The following is a 20152-nucleotide window of genomic DNA, read 5'->3' as shown; positions in this document are numbered from 1 at the left end:
ATTTAAAACATTGGTTCCCAACATGGATATCATGTCATGAGGTTCCTGCTGAAGTAGGAGAGAAAGCAAGAGAGAACTAATCTCTAATTTTCAACCAATTTAAACCTTTCCAGCTCCAGTGCTATCGACGCGCTTAACTCATGAGCTCTGGGCTCCCTGAGAGAGATTGTCATGGGTGCAATAGTACAAAAACCTGCATAGCCTGCTTGTCTAGCAAGTTTGAAATGCTTGAGACTTTTTTTCTTCTGGAGAGTATATAGCTATTGTGGTGCATTGCTGTCACATGATGTAGCACATACTCAGACATAAATGTAAAGGTAATAAAACAACCCTACTGTTGCTATTTATCTCATCCCACCTTTGAAATGAAGGTTGTACTGGTGTAGGTACAAGTCTGATATGTTCAATGACAGCGGCATTTCTTTCTATTGAGTCATAAAACAGTTTGGGAAGATTTGCTTTAGGTGCAGCTTTTTCATCACAACTGTGTTTGTCACATACTTCCATCTTTTCTTTCTCTTTCTTCTTATTTAACACATACAAGCGAGCCCAACATCTACAACATGACGTCTCCTCGTCGTTCGTTTCCCATTAACATCTTCCCCAAACGGCACCCTACGTGCACATATTCACCTGTTAAAGATACAACCTGCTATGACAGTGAAGCTTAATGGCAGCTGTAGGATATTTGAATAAGATCTGTGGAAGGCACAGTACATTATGGTCCACACATTAACAGACGTCTTAAAATAAAAAAAAATGTTTTATTTATAATGTGTTATCTGGTGTAAATGTATTATGTATTTATGTGCTTTTAGGATAGGGTTTTAATTCACACATTTTACCGTGTAGTTTGTGTGTTCTCCCTGTGCCTGCATGGGGTTTCTATGTACTCCAGCGGGTCCTTCAGTTTCCTTCCTCAAATACAAAATTCATAACTTCAAATTACTCATTGCTGTGGTTGCACAGTGGATAGTAAGAGAGTTCAAATTCAGGCCGGGTCATTCTGTGTGGAGTTTCCATCTTCTCCCCCAGCATGTGGAGGTTTCCGGTTCTTCCTCTTTGGTATAGAAGATCGATGGATGATGATGTTGTCGTGTGTTTAACTGCATTATGCTTGTTCCGGACTGGCAACCCTACACAGAACATGACCCGGGATCCTCTGCAGCCCTCGTGACCCGGACTTAGATAATGCAAATATAGAAGATGGATGAGATATATCAGACTTCACCTAAAACTTTTACCATATAGATTCTTAACCTTTTTTGTGTGTTTCTACATCCCGTAGCTGCAATTGTGATGCATTCATAGAAACTACACACATGAATATAAATAACAGATAAACTCTAATGAATGGACCCAAGTGAAATTTTCTGGAAATGACCCATTGCCATGAACACGTCAGCACTCATCTTGAAGAGGGTTCGTCTTCTTCTTTTTCACATACTGCCGTAGGTACCGGATGGCCGAGAGTGCACTCACATTGGCGAGCAGAGCTGGAAGGGATTTCAGTAAAGTTAGTATTCAAGCTACAACATTTTACTCTTCATGTAGCTCCATGGTGCAGTCAAAATGTCCGTCGATAACTTTTACATGACATCCTAAACTGAAATAATACAAATGAAAAAAGTCAACACCGATAAACACAAAGAGTGAAACTATGAAGTCGTTATATGGTTTGTAGGCATTGCTAAAAACAAGTGGTCAAAGGAGACCTAAAACACTCATACAGTCCAATAACTGAAGTATCTCAGGCGACCTTTACTAAACTATTTTCGATAGGTTCTGGCCTTTTAAGGCCAGAAGGTGTTTCTAATTACCGACCACATTCCAGGAAGTTTTTCTTCCAGCAGTGCTGAGCCTGCTGACATGCAGCCTCGAATGCTTATGGTTTTACACCAGACCTGCTGCTGCAACGTCAGAAGGAGACGGTAATACAAATAAATCAGTGATCAGCTGAAATCACATGGGCTAAACACACTCTGGTCGCAGCATGAAAGTTTCATCTTTAAATGGATAAACTGGATATATGTACATACTGTTTATACTGGAAACACACAACTGATCTAATTTAAAGTAAAAACTGAAATTCGCCTCCATTTGCACCTGGAGTCTCAATAACCTGCTGCTAAACTATGAGGTGAGTACAGAGGTACTTCCAACGGACTTCTAACCAATGAAAAGATCAAGAACCTTAATCCTTATACTTTCTGATGTGAAAGGAGGTTTATCATTAAAATTGTTTTTTAGGGCCCCCTATCTTGCCCATACTGTTTCTGTGACAAACATCTTTCTACCTGCTTTCCAGGCATCAGTAGCCTCCGGATCCGAGGATTTCAGCACCCAGGATGCAAAAGCAATGCAGACTAAACACATGTCTGATTGCTTGAGTGTGGAGAACATGCCCTCTTGTTCTGTAAATAGCAGAAAGACAAGCGCAAAAAGTGAAATGACACTAAATATAGTAAAGCTTTTGTTTTTTTGGTGTAGTTGTAGTTCATACTGACTTGTCTGTATGGATTCCAAAACTCTCCGCTGCTCTTTGAACTCTTTCAAGAGCTGAGAAGAAGCCGGGCAGACTCCTCCCTCACTGAGCACCGTTGCTGTTGGATCCTCTTCTCTAATCAAGATCTTCTCCTCCTCAGCTGGAAACAGCCAGACGCCAGACCTCCCACACCGGATGCTACCTTTGTCATGGAAATGAATCTTTCTTATAGCCAGAAAACTCTTCCAATTGCAAGGCCCGTGCTGATCGTCCTGGAGATAAGGCTGAGACATGAATCTCATCGGAGAAATGTCAGCCGCTCCATCGCGGTTCGAACTGAAGAAAGCGAAGTGCAGTTTGGGGAATGTGAGATCTCTGACAGTCGGATGGGAAGAAGAAAATATGGGAATGGGTTGTTCTTTGTTGCAGCCAAGAGAGGAAGATGAGATTTCATCACTCAGTGCAGAAAGAGGGAAGTCAAAGAAGGGAGCCACTGAGATTTCCTCTGGATCATAGACCTTTACACACTGTGATGTAGTGTTTGCTTTGTCCTCTTTGAACAAATCTTCATACACCTCTGGGAAGGATATTTGGTGACAGGCGTCCAGTAAGTCTACGTTGTCAAAATACAACATTGAATTCAGTGTTTGAAAGCTGTCACTTACTTTTAGAACCACATTTTCATCCAGTGACTGACATCTATTGAGAAAAACGCTACTTTCTTCATTACTGCCAAAGGATGGAAATAACAGACTGTCTGTGTTGAGAGCGTGAACGTTGTGCATACTTTTGCTTTTCATTATCTGCCTTGGCTCTGCTGGTTCTGTCAAAGCGCGGCTCTCCTGATCGTCAAACCACCGTCCTGCAGAGTCTTCTGACGGCACAGGCGTCTGCTTCCCCTCGGAGCTGGCACACTCCTCCTCATGTGGGAAGAAAGAAGGGTTGATGTCTGGCGTTTTACTGCCAGGGTCAGGACTGGGATTCCTACTGGCACTAAGAAACTGCCAGTACTCCTCTTCAAAGTCAGAGGTGGAAAACTCACAGCTGGAGCGGTCTGGCTTGAATTCGTCAGGCTGGGTGAAGTAGTCTGAGTCTGCAGCATCAGACGTGTCCATCAGACCACCGTCAGACAAACTGCACTCCACAGCGTCGTCCAGAGAGGCAGGACCTCTTGGAGAACCATCTGCGCTCTGAGGGGCTAATTCTTGGCTTTGCCTGGGTGGCGTGCTTCTTCCCATTTTGAGGCGCAAAATATCATTTATCGTCAGTTTTTCCATTTCATCCCAAAAGGCAGAAATGGCGTATACTGGTCGAATGTGGCCTGCAGCTTGGGCATAGGCTTCAGGGCTGTCGGCTGTAGAGCAGGATGTTATTGTTAAACTGGGGACCGGGGAGGGAATGAGCTGATCTCCATTGGTCACTGAAAGGGCCTTTTGATGGTTTTGGGCTGCAGATGTGTCCGGGGTCATGCAGAGCGTCGTGCTGTGTATGTTGTTATTGCACGTGGTGTGGTCAGCTAACATTTTGGGAGCTCTTTCACCAGCAGATGGAAATGTCAGGGACAACTCAGCAACGCTGCTCTCACAACCTTCATGGTCGGTTGCTGCCACATTGCTGAGGAAGACATTGTCACAGGAATACAGTTGTGGGTCCGATGTATCGGCATCCTGAGACACACTGAACAGTTGACGGTTGTCAGATGTTGGAGACAGTGAGCTGTGCAACAGCTGGTTTTCCTCAGCCGGAGCTTGATGCTCCTCCACCGATTCAGCAGCTGACAAGTAGCTTTCAGAATCATAACTGTGAGTAGACAGGAAGTCAGCACTGTCGTCAAGCTCCTCCGACTCCGCTCGTGCCAGCTGTGAAGGTGTAACCGTGTCTTGAGGTGTGGGAACTGAGCTGCCTGATTCATGGTTGTTTCTGTCAGTCTTTGTCTCCAGCATATGTTCTTTGGGTGAATCAATGATGAGCAGTTTTTCTGACGCCACGTTTTCTCCTCCATCGCACGTTTCAACCAGTTGTGATGAATCTGAATCGACTTGTACCTGATCACTTTCAGCATTTATTTCATAGCTTGGATGGGCACCTGATGTTTTTGCAAAGTTTTGAATTAATTGCGCTTTTTTCTTTCCCTCAGATTCTTCATTTACGTCCACATCTTTCTCAAAAGATTTTTGCAGCGTGGGGCTGCATGTACGACTTCCATCACAAGGTCTTTTTTGCCTTCGTTTTTTTTTAACGGCGGCACGCTCTCTCGTCCTTGTAGGATTTTCATTCACTGTCACGAACCAGCGCTCCTTCTCCACGCTTCGAGGAAAATTGCTCCCGGCCTCGCTCACATCTCTCTCTGTGGCAAGCAGCTCATTCACATTGAGTCCCGTTTGGCTCCGGGAAAGTGGGTCAGGTTCTTTGGCATGTTCAAGGTCGCTCTCTGTTTGCACATTCCTATTTTTATTCCCCTCCTGCGACTCTCCTGTACTCTGAAAATCCACAGTTTGCAGAGTGTTTGTAGCGGTGTCATGGTTCTCTCCTGTGTTGTCTTCTTCAGTCACAGCATGAACCGCTTTGAGACACAATTCTGCTTGTGTCTCATCGTCCTGTGCGCCAGCACCTCCCTGCCTTTCTTGTTTTTTGCTGTGGTTACTATCGTCTCTGTGGCTGTTTACACCAGGGCTCTGCTGTGTGTCCCGCTGGCCTGTGCCTAACACTAAACCTACGTTTCCAGAATCCTCTGAATCACTAAGGCCAGAGTCATCGGGGCAGGCGAGAGAGGGCTGCAGCAAGACGCACTCCTCGCTTTCCTCATAGAAACTGCTCCAGTCATACTCTGAAATGTGAATGCTGTGATCTAAATCATCCATTTTGGGCTTTGTTGCATATTCTTCAATCTGGAAAATGGAGAAAGAAAATAGAAGAATAAATACAGACAAATTTGGGTATTTTTCATACAAAATAATGAAGGCAGCCCTTGGCTCTGTCCATGGTATCCGTCCAGAGTAATCACCTAAACAGAAATGAGCTAAAAATAGAGCGGGTGTATTTGAGGTTTAACACTTCTTTGTAATCTCCTGTCATTAGGACACGGTCGTGCAGTAAGCTAACATTCATCAGATCACGCTTCAGAATGGGGCGAGCGCTCAGCCTTAGAGAATCAAAGCAATACCAAGGCGCCTTGGTGAGCTCCATAACAGACCCCGAAATACTCACTGGCCCCGCATCTAGAAAACAAGTTATGTGATCTGATATGGAAAAATCAGCTGGCCGCTTAATGACGACTCCCAAGGTTGTTTACATTTAGTGACTGTTAAGTTGCAGACATTACCATTGATCAGTACGAGATGCAGATTCAAATGGTTCCTAAACCTTGCAGCCTGCCATTGAACTAACTCTTTCATACCCCACTTGTTTTGAATTTCATCACCACATTATTTAGAGTACTCTAGCTACAAAGTAAAATGTTCTTAGGTTACGTTTCTATCATAGACATACCAGACATTCTTTAAAAACGCCGCTGCCAAATGTCAAAGTCATCAAAGGTCTTGTTTATTCTCAAACGCAACGTAAAGACACAATACAGTCACAAATGGTCAATTCCTGCCAATGTCTTTCAGCAAAAAATAAATAGTAGCGTACCTGCTGCAGAGGTACAAATCCTCCAATGGTAAGGTGTTGGTACTTTTTCCGGGGACATTTCAGCTATGATGTCCATCTGTCCTTGTGTATGTCAGACTGGGCACTTGCACCCAGTTGTTATAAATAGAGTAGTATGCTTGGTCACATGTAGCTGCTTGTGCAAACGTCCTTCCCTCCTTTACTAGAGGTGTGACATTTCAACTCACCAGTATACAAATACTGTAAATAACAATAGATCAAAACCAGCTACATGTATTGAACTATTAGGATTTTTCCATGAAAAAACTTTTCTCATTTAATTCTTAAAAGGAAAATTGCAACTTCATGGAAAACATATTTCATTATTCACGTGCAAGTATATTAAGGTTTGAAGACCCAATCGTTATTTCATCATGATGGAAAAATGCGTTTTTTAGGCATACAGGAAAAGTTACCAAACACCATTTTGCATTTACTGTGAAATGTTCTTCTATATACTGTATATATGTATAGTGATTAAACATCATTTTAAAGGTTAAACAAGGACATGTTTTGAAGTATGTGGTCAGTCCTGACAAACTAGTTCTACATTAAACATTAGTCCTTTATAATACCATGTACTCTTCGAGTAGCTCTAAGTTAAATAAAATAAGAAAATTATGACCTCTGTTCTTCTTGAGGGGGATTTATATACATGTGTGTCTGTATACATTCAGACGACAACATTGTTTAAGTCCTGCGACTGATAAAATTAAGTCTCATTAAAATAAACATTGGACCACATCCAGCTCTAAAAGGAGAAACACAAATGTCACACTTTATGTTGAAGGCAAAGACATGAAAGCTGTCAGATCCTCATGTGGTAATATATAGATTATGAACCGTATAAGGTTATAGAATCACAACTATGACAGCGGTGGGTTTTTTTTTTATACTGAGGCTTTGAAAAGCAACAAGCAAAATATGGTACGACACAGAATTATGGAAAGGTGCTTTATTTCTGCAAACGATACATAGATGTGAACTTTCTTTCTGGCACTTAAACTAGAATACGTACAAAAACAATACGTCATTTGTATAAAATCTCACTCTGTACATGTACTCAGCGTATGGGAGTCTGTGTAAAAATAAATAGACGAAGCGCAAAGAGTAACACATGGAATGATTTCTGCTTCTTTATAAGCTTCACTTAGGACTGCGCCAACATATGCAGGCAATAGAAATCATTTGCTTTCACAATTGCAGTGTTGTCAAAACGAAAACAAAAGCTGAAGAAGACAGTGGTCGAAGGTCGGACAAGCTTTAAGATTACACATACAGTAAAGGCCACTGAATATTAATGCAATTAAACGTACAGACATACATCATGGATAAAAGCCTCCTGGCTGCAGTTAAAGCTCATGGCACAGTTATCACAGTAATGGCATACAGTAGGAGCCACTTCCTTCAGAGATTTGGCAAAAGTTTTAGTAGTCAAGTAATCTTAGTAATGCAACGACACTGTTGCCATCGACGCCACAGAATCAATCTCAATCACACCCGCTGGCAACATGTTGGGAGGATTTCTTTTAAAACACTCGGATATTTAAAGTGCACAAGGATACAATAGTTTAGGTTTAATAGGAAAAGCAGCGGTAGTTTAAAATGATCAACTTCGTGGAAGAAATTCGTTATATTTTATGGTTGCTATTTAAAAAAAAAAAAAAAAAAAAAAAAGATTTAAGGTGGTCTGTATGTGGAATGCAACAAACAACTTCAAATACATTCTTGCTGGTTGATCACACCATAATAAATACGATGTACAAAACACAAACATGAAAGCGGTAATATTATTCAAACATTTCTCCAGATTCTGTGCAGTAGAAACTTAGTGCACAATAATTTACAAAATACAAATAAATAGCACACATGTAAAAACATCCTGATAACTGAGTTAATAATGGAGCAAATGTTACTGCCAAGACACTCTCGCCCGCTAAAACAACTGGCTCAACGTCTCCGTTTTAGAGGACTCGACACCCTGACGTTAATCCTCCGGCTGCAATATGGAGCTTCTTGGCAGATCAGAGCGTTTTCTAACTCCTGCACAGGCCCACTGACCGTTTCTCTCCTCTCCTCTATGTCAATGTTAAGTCTACGTGAAGATAACCAGCTTCCCGCTTCAGCTTACTCATTTCCATCCAGAAGTGAGTGTTGGATCGCTCTTTTTATCCAAATATATCAAACAATTTCTCTAAACAGTCCCATTTTTCTATGAAACACATTTAAATCTGTGAGGAGTGACTTCACACCGCACAGCGCACGAAAATCACTTTCTGTCCGTTTCTGCTGGAAACAAAAACTAAAAGAGAGGTCCTGAGAGATGAGTGACATTCACACCAAAAAAAAAAAAATGTAGTTAAATTTACAAATAATCGCTGAAACTCTCCCCCACACTGCACATCAATGTGTCTGCTTCATTTCAAAATAAAACCTGCACCGATACCTCACACCGCGGGAAAGATTAACGGGTTACTTACTAGATACAGATCTGATTACACGGCGGAAAAAGCAACAAACCCGAGTTATGTGAATACACCAAAAGCAGCTACGGTTTACGCTTGGCCGCACTACAAAAGCGTCAGCAGGTTTCCTTCACATCTTTGAAACTTCACAGGAGGAGAGCCATTGTTCCTGAGCGTCCTCTCCTCCTTACACGTTATAAACTTGAGTCGTGGCCGTTGTGGGTATGGCGGCACCGCGGAGTGTTGGTGTAGCAGAGGGCCGCTCCCTTCTGACATATCTTGGCTTTCTCACTTCAAAAGAGAAACGCAGAATTAAAAGAACAGCCTGTGAGGCTCACAAGACGAGACACGCATTGAAATCACTCATCCGAGTTGACCTCAAGTGTTTTGTTTCCTTTCTTTCTCCCTCCTCTTGTTTTAACACAAACAGCTTCAATGCAGAGAGGGGTTTTTATTTGTTTTATGCATGCAAGTATTTTATTCCTGCAACAATCTTCAACCAAAATCTGCAAGACTCGATGCTGGCTATAACCAGTTCAGCAAGGTCAGAGATTTTTTTCTATTTTTTTTTAAAGTCTTTAAAAAAACAAAAAACTAATTACAGAAAGATAATTTAATCATCTTACCTGATGATGAGGGGATCATGACCGCCTGTAAAGAAATGCATATTATCTCTTTGAGACACTAATATTTCTATAAAAAGAGGTGATAGTTTACAAAGATAAATACGTGTTTTGACAGTGAAAAACAATGAAACTGACTTACTGTCTCACTTGGCTGGAATATAAAGGCTGTAAAAGAGCACAACATCTATGTTATATTTGAATGTAACGATTCCCAGAACATTGAATTAAAAGCAAAAAAAAAAAAATGTTTCCCCTCAAGCACCTTCATGTTTTATTCTAAAGGATTTCATGGGTGCAGCAGCAGCTTCCCACTTTGTTCCCAACCACCTCTTCACAGACGCTGCGTGCTCACCTTTGTTGCGACGGTAGAAGATGCCCGGGAGCCGATTTGAGCGTTTGAGGTAGAAAAAGGAGGCGACGGAAAGAATCAGGAACAGGCTGATCAACAGCGTTCCCAAAAGAAGCGAAGCCGCCACACCTGGGCCTCCTGCACAAAAATGGAAAAAAAAAGAAATGAGGGCTCAGAAGTCTGGAGAACAACTTGCTGCCTTTTAACATAAACACAGGGACTTGAGAGTCTTTTACAAAAAGAGTGAATTATGCATTCAACCCGAAAAGTTCGAGGTTTCATGAGGTGGAGGAGATCTGGCAATTGGTTTATCATATCATGGCACTTTAATTACCCTAGAAAGTTCCTTCTATTAAAAGAAAAAAAACACACAAATGAATATAAAAAAAACTTAACGTATAAATGCACATCTCCTACCTATTTTTGGAATAACAGTCGTCACTGTTGTGTGATTTTTACGCTCCACTGTGTAGTCTACGAGGCACAGAACAACCTAAAGTTAAAAAAAAAACAAAAACAAAAACAGAATGCGCAGGTTCTTCTCTTTAAAAACGCACGGAGTCCTTACTGTAGGTGCAGACCGTGATGTTCTCCAGATCCACAGCTGCAGAGTCACAGAATATGCAGACAGTGTTGCTGTTCTCGAGGACTCGCATGAAGCATCCTGTGGAATTCCAGAGAAGAATATATTTTATACAGTTCTTCTTTTAAATGCTACCAAGCTATTTCATAAATTATATGTCTGATTTTAAGTTCTTTTTTGCCCATAAAATTCACACATAATTAAACCTTTATATGAAGATATCTAGACAGTAAATCTGTATAGGTAAATAGTTGTTATTTTTCCTTAAACAGAGCAGTGCAATAATGTTCTGCAGACATTGCTGAGTGTATACATAGTGTATGCATAGGTATACATAGGTTCCCTAATCATGCAGCATAGAAGTATGTTTCTGTCCAACCTGTTCTTCTTGACGCCTCAGCTCTGCATAACAAATAAAATGGGCTCTGTACAAAGGCACACAGGCGTTGCTCACATTTAAAGAAAAGATGCAAACTGATTCCACACTGGATGACATAAACTGCACACACCATGTAAAGGTATTTATGTTTGGTAGATTACTTCTCTGTGGCAACAATGGTTCTTGGGAATAAATGGACATGTTATTTCCATTTGAAACAATGCTATAGTCAATAATAACACACCATTTTGTGTTTGATGAGCAGCAGAGGTGAATGTGTATGCTGTGCCCATCACAGATTTGAAAGTCTTTGCTGTTGCCTTGTTTGGAGATTGTGGCGTCCATGACCTGGCAGCAGTGCTGACCTCAACCGCTTTGAGCGCAGTGGGGGGACGTCAACTTGGTTGTGCCAGAGTAGAACATACACACACTGGATGACCGGCTACAAATGCAGGTTGAATAATCTGATGCTATCTCGCACGCACGCCCTCGATTTAACGGACAGCGTGTCTTCAGATACTAAATAATCAGAAATTGTTCTGTACCGGTAGGATAAGAACATCTTTTCACTGAAACTCCCTATAATCCTATTAAACGTTAACATCAGAGTCATTCAGAGCACATGGCGCGTGTTACCTGGTTCACAGTGTGTGTCATTCGAACACGAGTTGTTTGCTCTCGGCTTCTCGCTGCAGCACTCAAGTGAGTTCTGATGGAGGGCCTGCAAAACAGAGCAGCGTGCGTAGATGAACCAGTCAGTGTAAGCTGAATAAAGCAGTTAAAGCTCTGGCCACATAGCACTGATTCTTTTTTTTTTTTTACCTTGGTGACAGGTGTTTCAGGTCTGATAAGAATCAAAGTAGCAGCTAAGACCAGAAGGAATGACAGAGCCATACTGGAGGCCTTGGAGACAAACAACAGACTGAGGTTAGATATGCATCAACATTCAACAGTCAGTGAGCGGGTGCACAGTAACACACATTCCTTTATCTGTGTAATCCTGGATCACAATAGGTTTGAAATTAAACACTTCCAGGTTTCATGAGTGATCAATAAGACAAATGTGTCAATAGGACAGTACAAGAAAAGGAGTTATATTTTTTGAACCTTTTAGACAAAATGTGACAATTAGGGTTGTAAATTTAATCTAAATACTCAGTTAAGATTGGCTGTGATTGACAAAGTGATATCTTAATGCACTTCTGTACAAGGGCCTATTGATTAATACTACGCTCTCAAGTATAATATATATATATATATTTATATATTTTACGTGTGCTGATACATTCTGCTGGTTCAGGATGCTCAGTCACTCATGAAACTAATTAATTTATAAGTACAGTCATAACGTTTGGTTTCCCCACAATAATCAGTTTAAAGTGTAAATATTAGCGATACCGTTTGGAAAAGGGGAAACAACTCAGACTTGACTAACACCAACTAGACTAGAAGAAGAACTCCAGATGAGTGAAGCCAACATGAGCCTGGCAGGCAGCAGCTGGCCTGCTGCAGCAAGGTGCCGCTAGCTAGCAGCACCTGTCCGCACGGCGGGAACTTTTCCCCGTGAAAACACCGAGCAGCTCGGCTCGCAGCGTCCGAAGGGCAGATCTGCTCATCTGGTCCGACCTGTGCGACATTAACCAGCTGTGTTTACTCACTCAGCCGCTGCACGACGGCAGGATGAAAAGTTCACTCACCAGCCCGAAACAGCAGCAGCAGCAGCAGGAGCAGCAGCAGCCTCCGGCCCGACCGGACTCCGGCTGTGACTCGATGCCCCGCAGGTCCTGTCGGCCTCTTCCGCAGGGAGACCGGGACCGGGACCGGGACCGAGCCGTGGAGCTTCTATGGCTTCGGTAACACACCTCCGTAGACCAGCCACACAGCGAGCGGAGAGTTCCGGAGACAACAGAGACGTCCACTTGTTCCTATTCAGCACGTTCACTTCCGGGAGGATTTCACAATGAAGGTCCACAGAAGACAGTCACTGTCAGACCACAACAACAACAACAACAAGAGGTTTGCATTTCCAGAAGAAAATGCAAGTGTGAATGCTGAAGGCGGAATCTCTCTCTCTATAGATAGATAGATAGACAGATAGATAGATAGATAGATAGATAGATAGATAGATAGATAGATAGATAGATAGATAGATAGATAGATAGATAGATAGATAGATAGACAGACGCTTTTCCATGTTTAGTGTCTACTCTGTTGCATTAGTTGAATGGACAGGGTTCTTATCTTGCGTTGCCAAAGAGATATTTGATATTAAATTTTTTTTCGTGATCAGCCACTCTATGGACGACTCGGGACTGCGTTTGATGGGTGTGTACATCTGATAAACTCGAAAATAACTTACCAGTACTGTTTCAATTAAGGGTTTGATCGAGAAAGAAACGTCGACCAAGCCAAACCTCTGTCAAAATGACCTCGCTATTGAATCTTTATACGTGAGCAATGTTGTCATTGGGTCACTGTATATTCGTCGTTAGTTTCGTCTGAGTGGCAGTTTGGACTTTTCCGAGGGTCCGTGAAAGCAGCACAGCCTCCTGCTGATGACAGCTCTGTCGGCGGGAGATTTAATATCGTCGAGCTCACGGCCGCTCAGCGCCTCGTCTTCTCCGTGAGTCCGTCAATTAAACGTCTAGTAGTATTTACTATGAGTCGCTGTTTAGTAATTTACGATAAGGAGCTAATGCTACAAGTGTCAACTGTTAAGATAAATTTGTCCAAAACAGTGCTGCCGACCCTTTCTTGACGGGCATCCATCGTTAGGCAGCTGGGAGCCCATCCGAGCTCATCAACACCAAAACAATGAACCTTCCAAGTAATATTAAGGACATACTGAACATCCCATCTGGAAGCAGGTAACTACTTAGTGCTTAGCCTCCTACTCAAATGGGATGGTTTCCTGTTGCTTGTTGTGTAGATCGACATATAGGACATATCAGAAAACAGCAAGCTTTATTTTATTGTGATGAATTCATGGAGTTTTGTTTTACTGCGCAACTAAACCCGTTTTCCTTTTCCTCCCCTCTCCGCTCATTATGGATGAACAGAAACGTGGCTGCCAGCAGCTATTCCAGCTTGACAGACTCCCAGTTGTGGCCTGAAAACTCCCAGAGTACTTCTCAGGATTTGTGTCTCTCGTCCAGGAACGCCCAGCAGGGCTCACAAGAGGTAACGTTTTCCTCTTTTCATCTGATGCTACTTGCTGTTGGTTAATATAAGGCAGGCTATGAATAATACATTAACGTAAATCCTTCAGAGCATTTGTAGGAACAAACACCACGAGTGTGCAAGTGCTCCTAATGGGAAGATTTGCAATAGAGTAATGTTTCATAAAAAAAACCTCTTAATGTAATTTCCCCTCCACATTTTATTTTTGTTTAGGGAAGTGACCAAACAATTTTAAATGCTTACCTCGCTAAACCTCTGCTGTTTGGAGACCTGAACGACAAAACCAGAACTTCCTGGATACTGGGTAAATTTGAAGAGGATAAGAAAAAGGCAAAAGAGAAAACTGAAAGGTAGGTCTTATTAAGCAGTTGGACCTGATGCTGATTTGATACATAAGACAGGATACCGGGAAATTATATGAGTTTTTTCTGTTTTCTTTTGTAACAGTGAACTTTTAATGAAAGAATGTGAACATATAAAAGAAACCCTCAACAGTGTGAGTAAGGACAGGCCTCCACCTGCTACTTATTCAGTCACACAGTTTTTCTTTCACACTCAAAATGTTTTGTGGTATAATAAAATACAACTTTTTTTTGTTTTTTTGCAGATTCAACATCTGGTTGGCACTGAGCAGAATGCAGCTGTGTGCCAAACTGTGCTAGACAAATTTGACAATTTTGCGTCAACACGTGAGTTTCAAAACAACCCTTTTTTTTTTTTTTTTTGTTTTGGAAATGATTAAAGTTATTCAGAAACACTGATTTATTTGGTAAAAAATAAACAAGTATTATTTAGCACCAGCAGATGGTGCTCTTTATCCTATGACTAAATGTACACGTTGTAGGCGACACTAGTCACTTCAAAACAGATTTTGGGTCCATGCTTATTTTATATTTAAAAAATGTTTATACTGTAGTGATTTATTGTTGCTGTCATGCTGACTTCTATGTTCGATTTTTGTTTATTGTTTTCAGTGCAAAATAATTTGAACCGCCTCCAAAGTGAAATTTCCCAGCAGTTTGACACCAGGGTAAGTAAAGTCACCTTGCAAACAGAGATGATGTATCAGATCCTCCAGAAGAGTTTGGAGGGTCTGAAAGAGGAGCAGGATAGAGAGCGGCGCATGCTTGAAAAGGCCCTGGAGCATCTCAGCACTTTGGTCTCATCGAATTCATTCAAACCCAGCGCTGAGCAAGTGGTGGACAGTGCCATCCAGACATCACCTTTGCTTCTGCAGTCAATGCTGAACATCATGCAGGAGAACAAGCAGGAAGGTACGCAGCTCGCACGTGTGTCACCGATCCTGGAAAAGAAACAGGCTGAAGTTTCCTCTCAGCATAAGCGCGGCAACACCAGAATGAGGAAAATCACTCAGAGAACCACGAGGAGGCGCAAGAAGTTGCCCGCGGGGCTCTTGCAAAGGAGTAAGTGCGCAGTCTCAGATGAAAACAGTCAACCCTTCGTGAATCAGAACAAGCATCCCTTAACCAGGGGAACGGGTCACGACGTCCTCACACCAAACCCGCTGATTCCGCTGAACAGGGAGAACAGGACCGGGAAGGCTTTACGATGCTACATCCCACCTCAGTACTGGTCACAGGAAAGCAACAGTCCTATAGGTCGCCAGGATGTCACACCTATCATAGAGAAGCTGTCCGCAGAGTGCAACATGGGGGCTTCAGCGACTCCAGTAAGCTTCTGGCAACTGTTTGAAACAAATGACTCCGATGTCGACCCTTAGATTCATATATTTAACATCAGTCTGGACATATGTTCTGTTGACACGTTGTTCAGTTGTGTCGAGGAATGAACTCTGATTTCATAACATGACCCACAAAGCATTAAAGGTTTATACTGTTCAGCTTTTCTTTCTTTAAGAAATTGTGCAAGTTCAGTTTTTCTGTAGATGTTTTATTGTGAAAAGTATTTTGAATGTCTTTCTCTTCTGACTTGACTTCCTGAAATAAACTGAAAAACCAACGCTGTATACTACTATTTTTTCATGGCCTCCGTTTAAATCCCATGTCATTTAAAAGAATGTGCTCTTGTATAGATGGATAACCTTTTATTCTTGCATGTTCAGTAAGGACAGACTTTTGAACATTTAAACATCAGTCTCATTGAAATGCTGCAACCCACTTAATCCAAAAAGCCTAATAAGCAGTTCTTACAATAGGTAGATAAGACCAAGTATAATATGAATATAATGGATGAAGGCTGTTTGTAGTGTTGTAAATAAAACGTGTGTTCAAATTACAACTGACATGCTTCAAAACATGGATATGACTTTTTTCTTTTTCAAAAACACATTTTTATTATGCTTTAGCAAGCATAGCCAACTCAAATAACAAAACAGATATATAAGATATAACATTATTACATGTGTACTAAATAGTCCAGTATCAAATGGCAGTCAGCAGATTTAAAAAAAAAATTAAAAAAATCTTTAGTATATTGTCAAAACAAGTCGAATTTCAGACTAGAAGTACAATTTTTAGGAAAGCCAGGAGTCCAACTTTGTAATTGTCATTCATGCCTGCCAGAATAAATCTTTTCCTCATGTTGCCATAAATACTCCAGATATGCACCTCACAGCTACGGGTTTCAGTTAAACCTCTCAGCAGATGTTACCAAATAAAATATAACGCAATACACATACTGTATTTACATATTACTTCTCTTCCTTCCAGTGTGCAAGTTAGCCGTTGACTATGAGTACATTTCATGCTGAACACTAAGACCTTTTCTGCATGAAATTTTAAAGCCTTCAGCCAAGCAATAAGTGCTTCAATGATTAATAATTACATACCGCCACTGATTTCTGCAAACACACTTGAGTGTGACTGACAGCCCTGTCACAGTTTCACTAAGTCTGCAGGTGGGGACATTAGCCCCCGCGGGTTGAGATTCGCCACTAAGCAGACATCATAGTTGTCATGCATCAGTGCATGCCGAGCCACCACTGTCCAGCGGTTCTCCCATGGATCCAGCTCCAAAATGTCCTTTGTTATATCATCATGACGATCTATGGAGGATAAAGAAAAAAGAATTCAGTCATTCAGTCACATAAAAGAAAAATCCATTCAAACAAACTCCTATTGGAAGTCTTTAATCACCTGCTCCTTTGTAATAGCCACACACGTAAATCTTTCCTGCCACCACTCCTGCATTGGGAGCATTAGTGCGCAGTGAAAGCTGGGAGCAGGGAAGCGAAGGTCCATCCCTCCAGTAATCTCCATCTGGATTGTAGATCTCTACAGCATCGAGACAGTGGCGTGATTGCCCGCGGTCCATACCGTCACATCCAATACCTCCTGCAAAAAACCCAAGATTACCAAGCACAATTATTCTCAGACAAAGACTTTCAGATATTTTTTAATACATTTCAATTGATTTATCAAGTTGTGGGAAATAAAGCAGAGCTAAACAAGCAATCTTACCCATGACATAAATTTCCCCATTGAGAACAACAGCACTGCAACGGTACTTTGAGTACTTCATTGGACCGAGCTCTGTCCACTTGTTTGTGTTCGGATCATATTCCAGAAGGCGGTTACTAAGACGGTCGGGCTCATCATCCATCCGGTATGACTGGAAGGTTGAAAAGGAGGGACGGTGTGACAAAGCAGAGAAGGACGTCCAGAGAAGAGCCACATCTAAATACAGTATTGGCCGTCTTTGTGAAAAGTGTGCCATGTTTCTCATTTTACTAGAAGTCAGCCTAAATGCAGTTGCTTGTTTTATGCATCACCTGTGGGGTTCGTCCGCCTATCACGTAAAGGCGATCTTTCATTTGGACCACGCTGTGGTGGGCCAGAGGCATAGGAAGGGGTGCGGCGCTCCTCCACGGTCCGCCCTGCAGAGACCATCGCTCCACACAGTTTGTGATGAGAAACTGATTCTTCAGCTTCATCTGCCCACCGAGCAGGTAAAGAGTATCACCCAGCGATCCCAAAGCGTAAGAATCACGGTATTCTGCAGATGTTAAGCGCTCCCAACTTCCTTGGGCCTCCACTTTGTACCTGGACAATCAAAACAATCAATTGGCATTGGTTAAGCATATGTTGCACTGTGAAGTGTGTCACTGAGCGTCTTTTTTTTTTTTTTTTTTACCTGTAGATCTCAATGTTCATGTCTTTCTGTCTCGCCATCCTGCGTGCACCGGCCTCTCCTGCTACCATAATGTCATTTTTTTCTGTCACAATGCCAGCACACACGTATCCCAGAGCCTCTCCATAGCGAGGTGAAGTAATGTAGTAGGTACGGCCTGTGGATGGGGCATAGCAAAAGCTGCGCTCAGCATAGCTGCCGTACCGTGACCTGATCCCACCGCTGTCGTTACCGATGCAGAGCAGCAGGTCTGTGGTCTCCATGCCGTAGCGCAGCTTCAGCTTGCGCGGGGCAGCTGAGGGATGCATAGCTGTGATCTGTAGGGCGTCATTCACCATCTCTAGACATTCAGCGTCAGCCAGCAGGGCGGTGTTTCTCCTCAGTGCCTCTTGTAAGTAGTCCGGGTTAATCAGCGGAAGACGAACCTTCCTCAGGAGCTCTGGAAGATGGCGATAACGTAGTTCTCCATCCAACAGGGCGGTGTGTTTTACCCAGCGAAGAACCACATCCAGGATGGTCTCTTCTCGTGTAACATTCAGATCATCGGATGCTAAGAGTTTCCCCAGCTGATGGGCTTCTAGCTCCAGGATCTCTTCATTCTGGCAAACTTGGACAAAGTGCTGCCTCAAGAAACGCTGGGCGTTGTCGGCGAGCTCCTCTACCCCAAGGTCACGAGCAAAGTAATACACGCCAAGGCAATTGGAGGCGTCCATGTTCTCCATCATGTGCACCTGACAGCGACTGAACACGTCATCCATCTGCAGAAGAAAAGCTGCAATAGAAATGCCTTGAACGTTGGCATTAGTGAGAGGAAGAGCTGAACAGTACATGTAGTTCAAGAGGAGGGCCAGGCTGTCTGCAGGAGTGTCACGCAGGAATATTTCTCTGTTGTTGCACTCACGCAAACCGCAGGTGAACATGACTCGGAAGTATGGACTGAAGGCGGACAGGACCACCCGGTGGCAGGGAAAACTGATGCCTTCAGCCACCAACACCACGTCGGTCAGATGCTCAATCTCCCTCATCCTCCTCAGCTGCTCGAGCAGCACCAGTCCATGTTTGGCAGTAAGATCCATTTGGATTGAAAAAAATAAAATAAAATTCTATTTACGAAACTACACCTGGAAATATTAACAAAGTTGTCTCTGAAAAACAAAAAAAGCAACAGATAAGTTATCAATAATTAAACAGCAGTGCCATGAGTACAACCCAGAATGGGATTTGCTTGTTGCACAACTACAAATAAATTTGGATTGCGCAATAACTTCTCAGTATACTCAATATTACGTCATTTTGATGTCATTTTTTGATTCCTGTTATAACAACAAATCAAAGAAAATGGGTTCACACTTTTACAAGCACCTTCTTAATTAGCAAAATCGCAGCAATCACCTCTCTGCATAATATGATTTTGTGCAAGTAAAGTAAAGCGGCATATCAAACAGCAATCATTTTACTTAAAAGAAATTCTTACCTCCAGACTTTAGAAGATCTGTCGTATTTGCGGGTCTAGACAGACCAGTCAACATCCATGTTTTTCATCAGGCTACATGTGTTGTTGATGCTACTGACTGTGACTGTCACCGGGTGAAAAAGGTTTGAGCAAACGCAAGGCAGTGGCATTTGGCCCCTTGGTGGCTGCTGCCCTCTGAGCTGCCAACCCCAAAATAGACCCTGTTAGGGAACACACAACTGGGTCACAAAGGTTTAAGTGGTCAGAAATAAGAACATTTTGAGCTTGTTGCAATGAGGAATGTTCTAATTAATGCAGTGATTCATACTTTGACTTGCCGGTATGGTATTGTACTTCAGTTGAGGTCATTTTCTTCTCTAGTTTGTTTGCCATGGTCACGTGGACGACACTGTGGAATGACAGAAACATTGCTCTCAGATCGGATTCAGATTTCATGGCGGTCTCTTAAAGACCCAGTAGATATACTGTTGCTCCACATATGTCAAAACTGAAGATGTTCCTTCATTGCTCTTTAATGTCAAAAGTTATTTGACCATTGGAGAAATCTACGTTGTTGTTTTTTTTTTTTTTTTTTTAAAGTAATTGTGCTGATTAACCTAATTTTACAATATGTAATGGGTCGATTTTTAGGAGAAGCCGCTTCAGAGTTTGACAAATCTTCAGTAGTTTGTTAAAAAGTACCCTGAAAAAAATAAAAACAGCTGGCCTTGTAGAACCCGTGGTGCTTCATGGTTCATTAGCCTCACTTCTGCTGTTGCGTGGAAAAAGAGAGACTGGAACCACTCATTGGAAATTAGTGGAGTTAATCTTTTTCCTCTTTCAGACCATACATGTTGTGCCCACTCATCGT

The 20152-nt window shown here is 42.2% G+C and overlaps 3 protein-coding genes across 9 annotated transcripts; 1 reads left to right on the top strand and 2 right to left on the bottom strand.

Moving 5' to 3' along the window:
* Positions 1–7078: 7078 nt before the first annotated feature.
* Positions 7079–12484, bottom strand: cUnh1orf159 (chromosome Un C1orf159 homolog). 2 transcript variants are annotated; one of them, XM_080460807.1, is made up of 9 exons: positions 12236–12484; positions 11361–11441; positions 11175–11259; positions 10145–10240; positions 9994–10050; positions 9580–9714; positions 9367–9392; positions 9228–9252; positions 7079–8892 (listed from the first exon to the last, which is right to left on the bottom strand). In XM_080460807.1, the coding sequence occupies exons 2-9, from the start codon at positions 11430–11432 to the stop codon at positions 8789–8791; spliced, it is 600 nt and encodes a 199-aa protein (XP_080316933.1). In that variant the 5' UTR covers positions 11433–11441; positions 12236–12484; the 3' UTR covers positions 7079–8788. The 2 variants fall into 2 exon arrangements, with proteins under 2 accessions (XP_080316933.1, XP_080316934.1); XM_080460808.1 differs by lacking the exon at positions 9994–10050.
* ccdc36 (coiled-coil domain containing 36) lies at positions 12000–15980 on the top strand. Of its 5 annotated transcripts, none has more exons than XM_080460803.1 (8): positions 12044–12554; positions 13031–13161; positions 13277–13405; positions 13598–13718; positions 13932–14068; positions 14166–14214; positions 14326–14407; positions 14693–15973. In XM_080460803.1, the coding sequence occupies exons 3-8, from the start codon at positions 13353–13355 to the stop codon at positions 15457–15459; spliced, it is 1209 nt and encodes a 402-aa protein (XP_080316929.1). In that variant the 5' UTR covers positions 12044–12554; positions 13031–13161; positions 13277–13352; the 3' UTR covers positions 15460–15973. The 5 variants fall into 5 exon arrangements, with proteins under 5 accessions (XP_080316931.1, XP_080316928.1, XP_080316929.1 ...); XM_080460806.1 differs by having other exon boundaries at positions 12478–12863; XM_080460805.1 differs by lacking the exon at positions 13031–13161 and having other exon boundaries at positions 12000–12554; positions 14693–15980.
* On the bottom strand, positions 15619–19520 carry kbtbd12 (kelch repeat and BTB (POZ) domain containing 12). 2 transcript variants are annotated; one of them, XM_080460801.1, is made up of 7 exons: positions 19303–19424; positions 18111–18973; positions 17832–18008; positions 17470–17740; positions 17159–17309; positions 16835–17032; positions 15770–16743 (listed from the first exon to the last, which is right to left on the bottom strand). In XM_080460801.1, the coding sequence occupies exons 2-7, from the start codon at positions 18902–18904 to the stop codon at positions 16574–16576; spliced, it is 1761 nt and encodes a 586-aa protein (XP_080316927.1). In that variant the 5' UTR covers positions 18905–18973; positions 19303–19424; the 3' UTR covers positions 15770–16573. The 2 variants fall into 2 exon arrangements, with proteins under 2 accessions (XP_080316926.1, XP_080316927.1); XM_080460800.1 differs by having other exon boundaries at positions 15619–16743; positions 17832–18973; positions 19303–19520.
* Between the last annotated feature and the right edge of the window lie 632 nt (positions 19521–20152).

This window comes from Lipophrys pholis, assembly GCF_963383615.2.
Source record: "Lipophrys pholis genome assembly, chromosome: 4".
In the NCBI taxonomy this organism is placed as follows: domain Eukaryota; kingdom Metazoa; phylum Chordata; class Actinopteri; order Blenniiformes; family Blenniidae; genus Lipophrys; species Lipophrys pholis.
The sequence above is the reverse complement of the archived record's forward strand: the minus strand, read 5'-3'. Positions and strand labels throughout refer to the sequence as shown.